At 36.2% G+C, this 17,928-nt stretch overlaps 1 protein-coding gene across 1 annotated transcript in view; it reads left to right on the top strand.

The window, feature by feature from the left end:
• The window catches only part of LOC150086952 (uncharacterized), a 232,040-nt gene that overhangs the window by 129,608 nt on the left and 84,504 nt on the right, over positions 1 to 17,928 (top strand). The window contains exon 6 of the mRNA XM_090372333.1: positions 11,930 to 12,028. Within this exon, the coding sequence (XP_090228459.1) occupies positions 11,930 to 12,028 (99 nt within the window). The remainder of the gene's footprint in view (positions 1 to 11,929; positions 12,029 to 17,928) is intronic.

Below are 17,928 nucleotides of genomic sequence, written 5' to 3'. Positions count from 1 at the left end.
TCTGGTTTGGATGTAGGTTTTACTTCCTACAGAAGTGTATCTGAATCATTTGTTGGTGCACGAGGCAAAATTTGTATTTTCTATTTTGTGTTCTTTCAATATTTTTTTGTACAGGAGTAACAGTGTCTTGAGGGCCAGTTCGGTAAGTTTTGCTATCGTGATGTAATGTATTCCATCTGATGCTGTTGCACTGAGCTTAGTGGAGGCTAGAGCATGATGCAACTCTGACATTGTGAAGAGGAGATTGTAAGCAGCACTGGATGATGATTCAAAACTGATTGAGTTTTTTTAGCTTGTACTTTGTGTGCCTGAAAATGAGGTGAGTATGATGTCATCGCTGAGATTTCCATGAATGATCTACCCAGAGTGTTTGCAATCGCCTCTAGTTTTGTAATATCATAGCTATTGGATAGTGGGCATGGGACAGTTGATGGAAGGGTGTTTTGCATACATTCACTGTATTTTGGCCCATATTGTTTTGGTTTTTATTGTTGTAATCATAGAAAAGAAATGCCTCCATGTTTCCCTTTTGCTAGTCTGCCTAACATGTTTTGTTATTGTCCTTGCTGGTTTAAAGCAGATGAGGTTTCTGTTGTTGGGAACTTCCTAAAGATATTCCATGCTCTGCTCTTCTGTTTTTCAGCTGCACTGCATTCTGCCTTTGGGCAGGCTGATATTTTTGTGGATTGTTTTGGAATTGCTTTGTCTGCTACCTGCAGTATTTGGTTAGATATATATTTTACTGCCAGGTTTATGAGTGTTTGTTCAACCTGCTTTTTTTGTGTTGCTAGCTGCTTGTATATATTCCATTCAGCTTTGGAAAAGTTCCATTTAACAATTTGATAAGAAAGGTTGGGAACATTGTATCAATGTAGCATATAAGAAGATCACTACCCAGTGGTCGCTGTGAATAGTTCATCCAAACAGAAGTTATATGGCAGCTGAGCATGGAGATACATCAACAGCTGAAGTAGATCCTGTAGGAAGATGTGTATAAGTGTTGCTCCATTATTGAGAGTTATGAGATTGTGTTTATCAAGTGATTTTTGATAGTTTGTCCACACCTGTCCAGGTTATGGGTTCCCCATAACAGATGGTAACTGTTGAGGTCTCCTACGATGCAGTAGGGTTTGGGAAGTTGTATTACTAATTCTTCTAAGTCGGCAAATCTTATATATTGATTAGGTGGCAAGTACAATGAGACTATGGTTAATTCAAAGTTAACATTAACTTATGCAGAAAATGCCCAAAGGATCGTTATTAGGGGAATTGGTTTCAAGGGTATCTGAAATTTGATCATCAGTGCTGCTCCTCCATGTGCAAGATTGTTCGGATTGTTTGCAACACTATCTTGCCGATGTATTATGTATTTCCGAAGGGAAACAATTATATTTGATGTTAGATTAGTTACTCTATTGCCTCCTATAGACAGAAGGCAATAGAGTTATATGGTGAGAGGAGATCTTGGATGTCAGTTACATTACTGCGATAGTCTACAGTTCTATTGTAAGTAGGTAAGCATTATTTGGGTTTAATGGAGCCCTCAATTTGTTTGAGGGTTTTGATTTCATTCGATTTTCTGTGGCACAAAAACAATATGCTTATAGTGTGCTACACTATAAGCATTGAATACACCATGAATTGTCAAACTAACAGAGTAAGCTTATCTGTGAAAATATCCAAACCTCGCAATCACTTCCTAGTTCATTTCACAAATATATGTGGCCTCAGTTGTAATCTCAACGATGTCCATTTTCACTTGCAGTCTGCCAAACCCCATGTGATTTTTCTGACAGAATCTCAGTCATCACTTGATTCAACTACTGCTCATATCAGTTGCCCAAATTATTCGCTGTACGATTCCTTTCTCCTCAAAGGTGGTTCTTGTGCTTATGTCCGTTCCGACATTCCCTGTCAGAGACTTGGTAATTTGAAATCTCCTCTTTGCGATCTTCTCTGGCTTAAAATCTCTCTACCTCATTATATCAAATTCATCTGTTGTCTCTACCATTCTCCCAACTCCACTAATCACTTGGGAGCTCTTTAACTTCCTCTCTTTGCAACTTGACTTTCTCCAGTCCAACTTTCCTAACAGTGAGGTAATTTTCCTTGGTGATTTTAATGTCCACAACTCCAACTGGCTTCCATTTTCTAGTCACACCGACCCAGCTGTTCAAGATGCTGAAGCTTTTGTAATTATTAATGACCTTGCACAGATTGTTCGTGATTTTCTCTTCTCCAATGAAGCCTTTATCTAATGGCTATTCCCAACCTCTTGTTGTTTGGCATTACAAGAATGCAAAATCGAGATTTCTTTTAGTTGGTCAGAGTACTGTTTCAAAACTACTGATGTCAACGTTTGCTCAGATCATGTCAGTGAAATTATTCTTATAGGAATGGAATCCTTTATCCCACACTCCACTTTAAAATCTCGCCCTTTATCTAAACCTTGGTTTTCTAAGCCCATTCAGGAGAAGAATGCTGCATATCATAATTGGATTGTTTCCAATTTTTCAGTTTCGTTTTCTGCTTACACCAAAGCTCACAACAATTATAAAGCAGTTATTAATCATTCCAAACTACAGTTTGAACAGGCTAAGAGTAGAAAACTTGCTTCTTGCCATAATGGTAGCTGAGCTTTCTGGTCTCTTGCCAAAGCTATTGGCTGCAACTTTTGCCCATCTTTCCAAACCAGATGGTTCTGTTGTCACTTCAGTCAAGGATAAAGCTGACCTGCTAGAATCCCATTTTTCTTCCAACTCATGTATTAATGATCTTGGTAAAACACCTTCCACCATTTCCAACGCGCTCCATTCAATGCCTCCTGTGGTCTTCTGTCAATAGGATGTCAGAAGGATTTCAACGAACCTTGATGCTAAGAAAGCTCCAGGTGCCGATGGTATTTCTCCACTTATTCTCAAAATCTGTGCTCCTGAACTTACACCTGTTCTTTGCCACCTTTTTTCACTTTCTTATTCCAAAGGTGTTTTTCCTTCTACTTGGAAATTTGCTCATATCCAGCCAGTTCCTAAAAAGGGTGAGAAATCCCTCCCATCCAATTATCGTCTCATTGCAATTACTTCAACTCTATCTACAGTAATGGAGAAATCAATTAACTGACAACTCTTAAACCACCTAGCAACCTTCTGTCTGATCAACGATCGCCAGTATGGATTCCATCAGTGTCGATCCACTGGTGATATTTTGGCTTATGTTTTTCATTTATGGACAAATTCAATGGAAAAGTTTGAAACACAAGCAGTTGCTCTTGACATTTCAAAGGCTTTCAACCATGTTTGGCATATAGGTCTTCTAAACAAGCTTCCATTGTATAGTTTGCCTATTGGTTTTTGTAATTAGTTATTGAGTTTTCTCTCTGATCGCTCACTGAGGGTGATGGTAGATGGCTCTCTGTCTTCTAACTTCTCCACTAATGCTGGTGTCCCCCAAGGACACCAGCATTAGTGTTGATGTCCTTGGGGGACACCAACACTAATGTATATTAATGACCTCCTTCCATTGACTGAAATCCTATCCATAGTTTTGCCAATAATAGCACATTGCAGTCCACTTTGCAGTTTGAGAAACCGTGCCCAGCTGAATCAGCTTCAACTTCTCAAATATCCGCTACCAATTCCTTAAATGCTGATCTCCAGTGGGGCAAAGACAACTTAGTTGAATTCAATCTTCTAAAACTGAGTCTTTTCTTATATCTCACAAAAAGGATTCTTCTGTGGCTATGCTTACCTTTGGTGACACTCTGACTTCTAGGCAAGATGTTATATCTCTTTCGGGGATTATCCTAACTTCTAATCTCTCTCTTGGCACAAGCACATTTTTCTCCACTTAAATGAGGAGAGCGAAAGAGAAAACCAAGTTTTTAAGATTGCTTCCTCTGCATCTAAAAAACTTGGTTTTCTCTTTCGCTCTCCTCATTTATTTTCTTCCAAACGGCTGTTTACTCTGTACAAATCTGCCCTACCATGGAATATTGTTCTCACATCTGGGGCAGTTACCCCCAAACCTCTCAGGCTTCTAGATTCCATTCAGAAGAGGGTAGTTAGGTTAATTAATGACTCATCTCTAACAGAGTCTCTCCACTCACTGTCTCATAGATGTATTGTTTCTGCTGCATGCCTTTTCTACAGATACTTCCATGGGCACTGTTCTTCTGAATTGGCTTCTATAATTCCCACTTTCTCTTTCAAAACAATCCAAACACATGCTGCCACCAGCCAACATCCATATCCTTTTCAACTTCAAACTCGCGGAACCAACTTTTCATCTTCCACATTTATTCATTTAACTGCCAATTTCTGGAACAGCCTTCCTTCATACGTATTTCCTGAATATTACAGTCTACAGAAGTTCGAGTCTAATGTCAACAGATATCTTCTTTCATCTTCTGAACCTCCAACCCAACCACAGTACCAAGTACTATAGGTTCTAATACCTCTCGTTTGGGGGTTTCAAAAAAAAAAAAAAAAGATTTTTAAATATGAAATTGAAACTTGTTTTGCTACATCATTATCATTAATAAATTTTAAAAACAGTAATGGCCTAACCTTGGTTGACTGCACTCATAACATAATAGTTCATGGAGAGCAGTGGCGATTGGTAAGTACTCTGTTTACTGCCACTCAAGGTGCCTCCGTAGCCAGGTGGGAAGGAGCAGCAGTGCGTAGCACACACTTCTTGATTAGACCAGGGGTTCGAGCCTGTCACCACCAAATACGGAGGATGCGGGAAGGTCAGGGAATGGCTACCGCATATTCCCGGAGCAATATGGCCTTAGTTGCTAATGCTCCTAAAAACCAAAACAAACTGCCACTCCGTCATCCCTTTATCCATAACACCAGTGCCATATTGCTCCAATTTGTTTCAACTATAGCTTAGACTACTATATGTTATCTAAAGCTAATGTAGAGAGTCATAAATATGACCACTATTTATGACACTGAATTAAGTGAAAGTCAGTAAATTGAAGGTAAATTAAGACAATTGTTCAGATATTGAGATAGTTTTAATAATCAAATGAAATCCAAATATAGTCCATATATATTATATGTCAAATGTAGAAAGTTATTAGTATATAATCAAAATGAATGACAATAAATTTTACATGAAATAAATATTTTAAAAGTAGAGTGATTACAGAACATTCATACATCTAAGATGTAGTGTTCCGATAACAGAAGTGATAACTGAATAAAGTATGTACTTAAATAGGTTTTTTCTCAAGCCGTTCTACATTACTTTAAAAAATTTATTTTTACATGGCATTACTGTATATTTGCTGGAACCAACAGTAATTCATTATGATAGAGTCCTTTATCACTTTGTCATTTGATGAAATGTTTCACCCCGTTCACCACTTGTGGTACTAAAACTTTCAGGAAAGATTTCAAATTATGAAATGAAAAAGTGAAATTTCATTTCAGATGTTGATTTCTTATATTTACTTTGCTATTATATTTACTATTATATTACCTATTATATTTACTTTGCTATTACTTTATTATTATTTATTCACTTTATATTAATATTATTATTATTTGTGGCAAAGTGATGGAAGAAAGCAAGCTTTTATAGCATCAGCCTAAAACAATTTTTTTTTCTTTACACAATTCATTTGCCCAACCCCTTCTAAAATTTGGCTGATCCATCTTTAAATTTATTCAAACTGTCCACTTTCTCAACACCAACTGGATGTTCATTCCAGTGATCAGTTATTCTTTGAGTGAATGCAAATTTTCACACATCAGTCCTACATCCATCCTTTTGCAATTTAAATTTATATCCCCTTTGTGTGTCATCCAAGAAAGGAAAGGATGTCATCAGCATTTAGTTTACATGACCCATTTAAAGCCTTAAACATTTTAATGAAGTCTCTAACAGGTGCTCTAGATGTTACAATTTACAGAGCTTGAAGTCTTTCTTTAGACATTTGTATCCTTGACTAATATTATTGCTGTTCTCTGCAACTTTTCTAACCTAAAATGAAACATGTTTCTGTATATCATTGACAAAATCCCATCGGTTGTCGTGGAAGTCTGTTTGCACTGCTCAAAAATTTATCTAGGACTGTATAATTAATTACATTTATTAAAGTTAAACCTCACCATTTTTTAGCCCATCTGCCTATTTTATTCAGCTTTTGTTGGAATAGCATACCCTGATTACTCTCATTAGCCATCCTGCCCACCTTTGTATCACAACAAACTTAGACATTAAACGTGATGTGCCATATCATTAATAAATGTGAAAAACAGTAAGGGCCTAACCCTGAGGGATCACACTCATAATATTTGTTCATAAAGAGCAGTGGCTATTAGTAACTACTCTGTTTACTGCCACTCAATCATCCCATTATCCATAGCACCAATGCCATATTGCTCCAATTTGTAAAGCAGTTTTTCATTAGACGAGCATCAAAAGCATTACGGAAATGTGGGAGTATTAGTAATGGCCACATGATGCAAGAAAGCCTATGGCTTATGCTGCACCAGCCAAAAAAAAAAAAATGAATGAAACAATGATAAAAAAATAAAATAAATAAATAAATAATTACTATTAAAAGAAAAGGAAATTAAACCTATCATGCTATGCACTTCCCTCAGCCAAAGGTACTATCCAGATGACCTTTGAATTTCCCTAAACTGTCAGCCTCTACCACCCATGTAGGCAACTTATTCCAGTAATTTATAACTCACTGGCTAAAATAAAACTTGCTGCAGTCCAATCTAAACATTTCCCCCCGTAACTTGAATTTATGTCCCCTAGTTCTAGCATCATTTATAATCTTGAAAATTTCATCCTCATTCATTTTACTGATGTCTCTCAGAGCCTTAAACACCTCAATCAAATCTCCTCTAAGGTGTCTAGTTTCTAAACTCTGCAACCCACATATTCGAAGTCTTTCTTCATAAGGACACTCTTTTGCCGATCTCACCAGGCGAGTTACCCGCCTTTGCATCCTTTCAAGAAGCTCGATGTCTTTCTTTAAGTGCGGTCTCCATACTTGAACACAGTATTCCAAGTTTGGTCTAACAAAAGCCTTATATAATGGGATTATCATGTCCCTATTACTTGCAAAAGTTCGATAGATCATCGATAGGACACCGTGGGCCTTCCTTGCAACCTGTTTACAATGCTCAGAGAATTTCAGGCGCCTCCGTAGCCAGGTGGGAAAGGAACAGCAGTGCGTAGCACACTTCTTGATTAGACCGGGGTTCGAGCCCGTCACCACCAAATACGGAGGATGCGGAAAGGTCAAGGAATGACCACCGCATATCATGGAGCAATATGGCCTTAGTTGCTAATGCTCCTGAAAACCAAATAACAACAACAGAGAATTTCATGTGTGACCGTATCGTAACACCCAAGTCCCTTTCCTCCAGTACTGGGTTTAGTTGAACTCCACCAAGTGAATAAGTTATATTGGGATTACTGTTTCCCAGTTGTAATACCGTACACTTTGTTGGATTAAAGCTGCCATAGCTGCCATTTTTCTGACCATTCCTGAAGTTTATCTAGGTCTCTCTGAAGAAGCTCAGCTTGACAGTGATCATTAACTACTCTACCAATTTTAACATCATCTGCAAATTTAGACATCACGCCCTCTATCCCTTCATCGATGTCGTTTATGAAAATTAAAAACAGCAGTGGTCCTAATACTGATCCTTGGGGAATCCCACTTCTTACATCAACACAATCTGAGGAATAGCCATTTATCACAACCCTCTGCCTCCTGCCCTGAAGCCATCCTACTATCCATCTAAGAATTTTCCCAGTGATTCCAACCTGTTCCAGCTTATAAAACAACCACTCATGTGGGACTGAATCAAAAGCTTTGCTGAAATCTAAATAAACAATGGCGAAATTATTCCCTAAATCCAGCTCGTGAGTGACCCTTTCAAAATAGCGAACCAGATTTGTTAAACATGATTTTCCCTTTACAAAACCATGCTGAGTATCCTTGAGAATTTCAATTCTATCCAAATGATCCTGAATTCCACCCTTGATCATTGCCTCCATGATTTTCCCTACCACTGAAGTCAGACTGACAGGTCGATAATTTCCCACTTCACTCTTAGAGCCACCCTTATGTATGGGCGATACATTGGCACTTTTCCAATCTAACGGAATCTCCCCAGAGTCTAGTGATGCTCGCGTGATTAGCTTCAATGGTTCAATGCACTCACTTGCCACCTCCCTTAAGATTATAGGGTATATTCCATCAACTCCAGGAGCCTTACTGGCCTGTAGGCTCGAAAGTTTTTTCATTAAATAATCTTGCGAAATTTCAATATCATTAATTACATATTTTTCAACTTTGCTCCCACAATTGCCCATTGCCACAAAAGGTTTTTCATTTGTAAATATTGATGCAAAATAACTGTTGAGTTCATCTGCAACAGCAGCTGGTGTATTTAATACTATCCCCTTTCCCTTACGTAAAGGTCCGATCTGGTTTGTCCTGCTCTTCTTGGCATTTATATATGTGAAGAATTCCTTATCCCCCCCTCTTTGCTCTGTTTGCTAGTTCTTTCTCATAAACTGCCTTTGCCTGTCGAACCTTTTCTGTGGCTCTATTACAGATCATCTTGTAGCTGTTATAGGCTTCAGTACTTTTTATTGCTCTGTAACCTTTCCATGCCACCTTTTTCTGCTCATTCTTTTAATGTGGCAACTTCACTATTCATACAACTTGGAACCCTCCTCGTGGAGTATTTTTTTCACAGATGCCTTGAATGTAAATACACATTCAAGGCATCTGTGATTAATGTTTTAAAAGCATACCACAGTTCAATTGTATTCATTCTCTGTGCGATATCTACCCAGTTAATAGAGGCTATGTAGTACCTTAAGGCATCGTAATTTCCTTTTCTGAAATTAAAACCCATTCCTTTGCCTTTTACTACTGCTACCTCTCTCATCATTAATTACCGTAGAACTCCGTGATCACTTCCTGCTACTGGTTCCTCTACTGTCATCCCTGTTATGTCATCTGATTCATGGGTGATGATGAGGTCTAGGATATTCTTTTCTCTGGTACTTTCCCTGACATGTTGATACAAATAACAGTCATCTAGTTGATTTAAAAATTTTGTTCCCCATGTCGAGTTTCCTTCCCATTTACTCCAATCAATTAGAGGTAAATTGAAATCGCCCATAATAAGATATTGACGCTTACTTGCCCATTCCATTTGCATGTAGAGGCTTTTGTCATAATCTTCACAATCACCTGGTCTGTAGATTATTCCTACTCGCATTATACCTTTGTTTCCAACTATCTCACACTATACAGATTCTATACTAGCATGTGAAATGTCTGAATCCGGGAAAGCTATCGTTGCACTCAGGCTGCTTCTGACAAGAAGAATTACCCCACCACCCCTTCTATCTACCCTATCCTTCCTAAATACATTATACAAGCCGTACTGAAACTCATCCCCAATTTCCAGGTGGCACCACGTCTCCGTAAGCCCTATCATGTCCGCGTTACTTGTTTTAACCAGCAGTTCGAATTCACTCATTTTATTGACGACACTTCTAACATTACTATATAAACAATTAAGATTTATTGTTCTTGTATATTTAACAACCCTAACACAACCCTTGAAGTTTTTTAGGCTTGCTTCCCTGTCATTAGCTACCTGCTCACTTGAAACGTTTCTGCCCCCAGAACATCTAAATAATATGTCCAGTTGGGGTAACAAATAAGAACTCTTGAGGTATGTGCAAGAGTTACTTTGACTAATATTATCAGATAAATGCGTGTCAGTATTACCCACATCTGCCCCCCCCCAACTAGCAGTTTCCCTTAACCTTTAAGGTATCCTCAATAATACTGGCAAAAACATTTGCACTACCTTTGTTTAAGTGTATCCCGTCTCAAAAGCAATTACATTGAAATTGCTTTTTGCATCCAACTCCTTTGCAACCACATCATAATAGCTATCATGTAGTCGCAAGGCAATGAGGTTGCTGAAACAAGATCATCCCCTTAAAATCCATGCTGTTATTGCCATATAACTATGTTCTATCAAGATGATCTTGTATTACTTTAACCACTGACTCTTTTTTTTTTTTTTTTATTCCACTGGCACATAAGTCAAGTTTAAAAGTCTGTAGTTATTCACTTCACTCTTTTCCCATTGCACTCACCCATTTGTGAATAGTAGAAAATTGCACATCTCCAGTGCGTAGGGACATCTGTAATCTAAGATTGCTCTTGTAATTATAGTTAAAGGTTTGCTTAATTCCTTTGTTGCTTATTTTAATATAATTTTATAGGTTATTTTGATCCCAGGTTCCCTATTTACTTTTAGCTGCATCAATTCTCTTCTGGCTTTCTTTTAGTTATTGTAAAATCGTTGAACTCCAAGTTAAGTATATTTATGGTATCCCATCTCTAAAAGCTTCTTCAAATTTTAATGTATATGCAAAATATTTAAGTTTGTGAGCAACCTGTACAGAATCATCACTGTTTATGCCATTAGTAGTAGTAGTAGTAGTGGCATGTGATGCAAGAAAGCAAATGTATGAGCTTATGCAGCATCAGCCAAAAAAAAAATCACACCATTCCCTCCAAATGCCTGTCCAGTTCCTCCTTAAATTTATTTAACCTATCAACTTCCACAACGACAGATGGAAGTTTGTTCCAACAATTAATCACTCGCTGGCTAAAGGCAAATTTCCGCACATCTATTCTACATCTGTCTTTTCTTCATTTGAATTTATGCCCCTTAGGTTCATAATCTGAACAAGTGGAAGGATCCCATCAGAATTCAGCATGCTCAACCCATTCAAGGCCTTATACACCTTAATCAGATCACCACGCAGGTGCCTAGTCTCCAGCCACTGGGGCGCCTCTGTAGCCAGGTGGGAAGGAGCAGCAGTGCGCAGCACACGCTTCTTGATTAGACCGGGGTTCGAGCCCGTCACCACCAAATATGGAGGATGCGGAAAGGTCAGGGAATGACCACCGCATATCCCGGAGCAATATGGCCTTAGTTGCTAATGCTCCTAAAAACCAAATAACAAACATAACAAACAATCCAGCCACTGCAATTTGCAGAACTTAAGCCTCTCTTGGTAAGAGGATCCCTTCATTCCCCTCACCAATCTTGTTGCCCTTCTCTGTACATTCTCAAGCAAATCTACATCCTTCCTAAAATTCATATCTAGTGAATGAATGTGGCTATTCCTTTCCTTCTAGTGGTAACATAAGCAAAGAATTCTTTGTAACTTTTTTTTACACTCTTAGCCAAAGGTTTGTCATCTGCCTTATTGTGCCTAAATCTCCCTTTGTAACTTGATTGCAGTTAATAATTATTCTAGTCCTGTCAGTTACCACAAACTGATAATTTATAATCATCCACAGCATTCTTCTTAGCCACTAATCTTATCAATTCATGTGCCATCTGTTTAGGTCTACACTTTGAACAATATCTCTTAGTTGGTATAAAAAGTTTAGTAGCGTTTATAATTACTGCCCTGAACATTATTGTATTTACTTTATCTAATATTTCACAAAGTAAATATGTATAGTCCAGAAAACTTGTGATAGATGATTTTTCAATTCAGCAATGCTGATGTGTGTGTGTGTGTGTGTATATATATATATATATATATATATATAAAGATCAGCTAATTCTGTAGTTTCGTCCTGTTGCCAAATGCATAATTAGGACTTACTTCCCTACTTTGAAAGAAAGACCAATTTTCTTACAAACTTCAGTTTGCTCTGTGGTTTAATTATATCAAATGGACGGGAAGAATCATTTCTTCTCTCTTCCTCTCACTCTCAACACGAATCTTTCATAGAACCTTTCTTTAACACTAATTATCATTATATATTGTACTTCATGTTATATAATACAAACTAATAATCAGTTAATTTGTGTTTATTTTATTATTATAGGGTAATACAGCCATACATTTTGCCTTATCGCATAACAATTTTAATTTAGTACAAGTACTCTTGAATACAGGTATCTGCAATTTGAACAAACGAAATAAGGTAAGTTGTTTTTCAGTTATTTAATATTTTAAGTATTATGTTGTTAAGGGATTGCATGCTCAAATTACTATTTAGAGCATAAATTTGCCATACCTTCATATGACAATAGATGAGAACTGTGAAGAAAATGAAGCTTCACCATTTGGTGCATTCAGCTATATATAACCAAAGATTGCCAATGCATTGAATGTAAAGCCAAATTTGTAACTAATTTTTTTTCTGGTGCCAGTGGCAAGAAGTCATTCTGCTATGTTGAATTAAGTGAGCATTTATATTATAAAAAAAAAAAAAAAAAATCTGATCAAAGAATTCAGATGATGTAGGATTTTATCTGAAATGTATCATCAGGGTTTAACTAAAGTATTCATGAAATCTCTGTTGGTGCACATGTTTCAACATATTTATAAAAAAAATAAACTGTCCGCCCCATGAAAAAATTTCTCATGGAATAAATGTGATTGATCAAATTATATATGATGTTCATCTCACTTCATCCATCATTTGTTTGTAGAGTTATGATAGAAAAATTACTCTCAACATCATTCAAACATAATTATCACACTGAAATGCAGAATGCTCATTAAATCAGAAATTAAACATCGACTTTACATCATTGCTTTGGTTGTACATGCAACATAATTTCCTTATTGCTTTCCTAATAAATGATATAATGCATTACACGTGTAATGCATTATATCATTTGTCTGTTGTCAAAATTCCACTATTGACAACAGACTTGGTGTAGGTTGCATTTCTTTGACAATTCATCTGAGATTTGGACATTCAGAGGACCCAATTTTTTTACAATGGCTACAAGGATAATCAGCATCTAGTAATTGAATTGAAATAATTACATGTTTATTGCTAAAAGTGAGAAGCAAAATTCAAGCAGAGGTAAAACAGTGAATGCTCACTAGCCTATACCATTGCAGACTTTTGTTTGTGCAGTTTACCCAGTTCTGTTTAATACTTATTAGATTCCTCTGATATGTAACAGTTTGATTATGTTTAGTTATGTTAAATTAGTTAAATTTTTAAAAGTGTGGAATTAATAGTTGAAATTTGTAAGCAAAAAGTTTGTAATGGAGAAATGCACACAGAACATTGAATTCTCCATATACTTCTTGTTTGGATTTCATGGAATGTTTTTCTTCATTCTGCAGTGCTGACATATTTCTCAAATTAATAAAAACAGCAGTTCACTTTCATTATTTTTTATTTTAGAAACTTTGTGGGTTATTTTATGCAGTTAAAAATAAGACCACTTATAATTTGTTATTTATTATAACATTTCAGTACAGTACGACCTTTTGTTTTGTTTTATTTTAAACATAAAATACTGTAAGATTTAGGTATTCTTTATTATTTTAGCTATGATTTATATGTCATTTAAAATGCTTAAATCACATTTTCTCACTGCTATTTCATTTATGTGAATATGATTCATCATTAATCATGATTAAAATTCATCGTCATGATGAATTTTCCTATTACATAATTTTATATAAAATAAAATAGGAATTTTAATCTTAAAAATAGCTTATTCTTGGGATCATCATTAATAATACATGATTAAATACTTGAAATGTTAACCAAAATTATTTATTTGAAATTAGTACAGCTCTTTAAAATAAACAAAATACAATAATAAGTATTTTAAAAAAATTTATACAGTGAGCATAATCATTACAGGGTTTATGGAGTCAACAATATTACATTCAAATAGATAATGGAAATTTATAATCAGGTGATACTAACCAGTGAAAGTCAATTTGCAGTCTGTTCTTAACAGACTACAATAACTGACAAGTTACTTTTTTTTTTTTTTTTCAACATGTTGATCAACTTTGCCAGCTTATTTCATACTAAAGTAACATTACTGTAAGATGCTTTCTTTCAATTTGTATTTCTTGTTGCTTGTCTATAATGCCTTCCATGCATTATAGACAGGCAAAGAATGCCTATAGTGTCATATCTATGATTTATCAAACACTTTCTTGTAGAGACAGGGACATCACAATTCTGCTATATAAGAGAATTAGGGCTGTACTTGGAATACTCTGCCCAAGTAATAAGACCACATCTAAAAAAAAGAAGGAAAAAAAAAAAAAAAAGATATTGAGAGTTGCTTGAAAAGGAAGGTCCGCAGATGGGCAATGCAGTTATTGAGATTTGGCAGAACGGTAACTATTTCAGGAAAGATTCTGAATATGTTAGCTACATAGCTTAATAAGTACCCAGACGATTTGATTGAGGTCTATAAGATTCTGATAAAAGAATAGTTAAATGAATAAAAGCAAAAGCCAATACTAATGTTTTATCATGGAGGGCTTTTAATTTTTCTGATCATCTTAAATGATTAAAGGAACAGGGCATGATGTCAAAATTTGCAGATGTCAAGTTGGGAGAGTGACTAATAATTAGCACTAAGCAGCACACCTTCATAACTATAAATGATACTAAAACTAGGAGTTATAAATTCAAATTATTGGCAAAGAGGTATAGACAGGTGGATTGTAGGAAGTTTCCTTTTAGCTGGAAAATTGTTAATTACTGGAATAAGTTACTTCTATGGGTAGTTGTGGCTGACAGCTTAAGGAAATGAAAGGTTACATTTCATTTTGCTTTTACATTTCAGTTCAGTTTTAATAGACAATGCCTGTTTCTTTGTTTTATCCTTTGATGCATTGTAAGAATGTGGCACCTGAACTGTGGTAATGGTTCACATGTACCTTTGCGAGCTTGCTGTGTTTGAATATTATGTGGTAAGAAATCTAGCATGTGTAGGATATCCTTAAATTCTGTACCAGGTACATAATGTGTCCTGCCACTAGCATATTTAACATGTTTTACATTTAAGAGTCATCAGTAGGCATTAAAAACGTTTTAATTTTCAGATATTAATAAAATTCATGGATAATAATATAACAATGTTTTTATTTTATTAATAATAATTATATATTGGTTAATGAAAGTATTGGTCTGTGATGACTAAAGTAGGATATATAAGTTTTACATTGAAGAAATTTTAATTCACGACTAAATACACCATCTATAGTTGTTCCATTGCTTGTAGTATTTATCGAAAGATCTGATGACATCTCCAAGTTGAATGTTTTCATAAATGTGCAGAACTCATTTCCAGCCTCAGAGTTTAATTGTAAAGAAAAAAAAATTACATTCAATCTGAAAACACCAGGTGACTTGAAACCAGATGCTTTTGCGAATTTACTCAATTCCCAGTTTCCAAAAGTTTTTTTTTTTGTATCTTAAAACCTTAATATTTTTGTTTCTAAATTCCTTAGCTTTCTAGCGATATGCTATACGTCCACATTATCCTGTTTATTACGTGATAAAATTTCCTTGATCACATGTTCATATTTTCCACTATCCTGAAAAAACTACTGCAATTTTCAGAGGTTTGAAAGTTTTTCCTCTAGTATAGAGCTAAGATGAAGCTCGTGCAAATTTTCATTAAATTTGGTCCAGTAGAAGATAAATTATAGTTGCCATCATACAAGTATGATTGCAACAATACAAGTTACAATAATTCGCATCTGGCAGAAGTTGAAGATGTAACACTTTTTTGCATGGCAGTTTTTATTTTTGTTACAAAATTTTTAGAATAACACAAGTAAAAACATTTTTAACGTCAAAACACTGTCTTCTGATCTACCCTAACCTTCATATCTAGTTGGCGCCTCCGTAGCCAGGTGGGCAGGAGCAGTAGTGCATAGCACACACTTCTTGATTAGACTGGGTTTCGAGCCCATAACCACCAAATACGGAGGATACAGAAAGGTCAGGGAATGACCAGCGCGTATCCCCGGAGCAATATGGCCTTAGTTGCTAATGCTCCTAAAAACCAAAATAATAACAATAACAAATAACATCATATCCAGTTGACAGTTTGCCCATCATATGTTATCTTCCAGTAGTGAGTCAATAAGTTGCATTACAAGACTCATCATGCACACAGTTGCGACCAGATATAAAAGGCTTTCACTCATTTGTTTAATATGGTAATGCTTCCACTCTGCAGGCCCTACATAAATCACTTGCACATTTGGCAAGTGTGCAAGTGTCATGCCTATGCATGGCCTCACTTTTGATACACAAAAGTTGTTCTGCTTTGGTAAACATGGTTTAGATCAGTTGCTAATAAATACTTAATTTCATCTACATGCTGCACCTCTGGCAGTCACAAATGTCACTATCTAATATGACTACGAAAAACAGTACAAGTGCTGCTGTACTTGCATTGTCTAAGGTAAATGGAATTGGAGATATACGGTTGCGTTGCTACTGCTTATTCCTCGACCCTCATAGTTCAGTAAATTTCACAGGAGATATGAACAAAGGTGTTTGTGAGCACGGCCATCACTCTTCATCAGTTTGTTAATTAATACATGTCACATACTGTACATAGTCTGAATTGTTTGCAGTTATTTTTTATTTTAATAATATGAACCTATATGTCCAATTAACACAAGAATAAGGACGCTGAATTTGCTAGTAAGAAGTATTGTACAATCACAATGGAAAATAAAGTTGAAATAATAAAGAAATGCAAAGGTGGTGGGAAAATGACAGATGTTTCACATATGTATGGCATGAATTGATCAACAGTGGCAATGATTCTGAAGGATAAGAACAAATCTTGGAACATGTAAAAAGTGCTGTGTCAATGCAATCAACAGTCATTAGCAAGAAGCAGGGGAAACTCGTGGATGAAATGAAAAGCTTTTGGTTATGTGGTTAGAGGATCAGAATCAATGCTGAATGCCTATTAGTCTAATACTAATTCAAGTGAAGACTAAGTTAATTCAAAGACTTGAAGGCCAAGGAAGGCAAAAAATGTTTGTGATAAAATGTTTATGGCAAGCCACAGGTGGTTTCATAAATTCCAGATTCATTCAAACTACATAACATCAAAGTGACTGGTGAGTTGGCTGGTGTGGATACCCTGTCTGCAAAAGAATTTTCTACAGTACTTGCAGAGTTTATCAAGGAAAAGGGTTATCCATCTCAAAAGTTTTTAATACAGATGAAGCCTTTATTTTGGGAGATGCCTAATAGAACATATATCAGCAAGGAGGGGAAGAGTATGCATGGTTTTGAGGGCTCAAAAGATTGAATCACTCCTTTTTGGTGAAATACGTCAGGAGATTTCAAACTTAAACTCCTATTAGTTTATCGTTCCAAAAACCCAAGGGCTCTTAAAAACATAACCAAAGCTTCACTACCTGTAATTTGGAAAACTAACACCAAAGCCTGGATTACACTTGCTTTGTTTAAAGATTATTTTTACCACCATTTCATTCTCAAGTTTAAAAACTATTGCAACCAGAACAAGCTGCCTTTTTAAAATCCTCCTTTTGCCTGGTAATGTCCTGGGCAACCACAAGATCTGTTAGGTGCCTCCGTAGCCAGGTGGGAAGGAGCAGCAGTGCGTAGCACACGCTTCTTGATTGGCCCCGAGTGCCAAGCGAGTGATCAAAGCGAGTCTAAAAGCGAATCTCAAAGCGCCTTCTCTAGAATTAGCTGTTTTTAGAGAATTTTCAAGCTTTTGTTTACTAAGTTATTTCTTTTCTGCTCTTCTCAATAAAGAAGTAAGCTTTTCAAAAGAAAGGAAAGGTACCTTTCTTTTTCCTGTATATAGAACTAACCTACATAACACACTAACCACTAATCTCTTCTCGCTTGGTCACTGGTGGCACCGCTCCTGCCTCCACGTGGCGGGGCCGGTAACCTGGGGGAAAAGTTATCCTCTGGGGCAAAAAGGAGCAACCATGGATTGTGACAACTACCCAGCACTTGAGCCCAGACGCTCATGTTATGACATTAATGAAACCGAACGTGACGCATCCCAATCTAAGAGATTACGCAAAAATGAGAAT

Source organism: Mastigoproctus giganteus, chromosome 4 (assembly GCF_048544385.1).
Source record: "Mastigoproctus giganteus isolate SK-2022 chromosome 4, ASM4854438v1, whole genome shotgun sequence".
Taxonomy (NCBI): Eukaryota; Metazoa; Arthropoda; class Arachnida; order Uropygi; family Thelyphonidae; genus Mastigoproctus; species Mastigoproctus giganteus.
The sequence above is the reverse complement of the archived record's forward strand: the minus strand, read 5'-3'. Positions and strand labels throughout refer to the sequence as shown.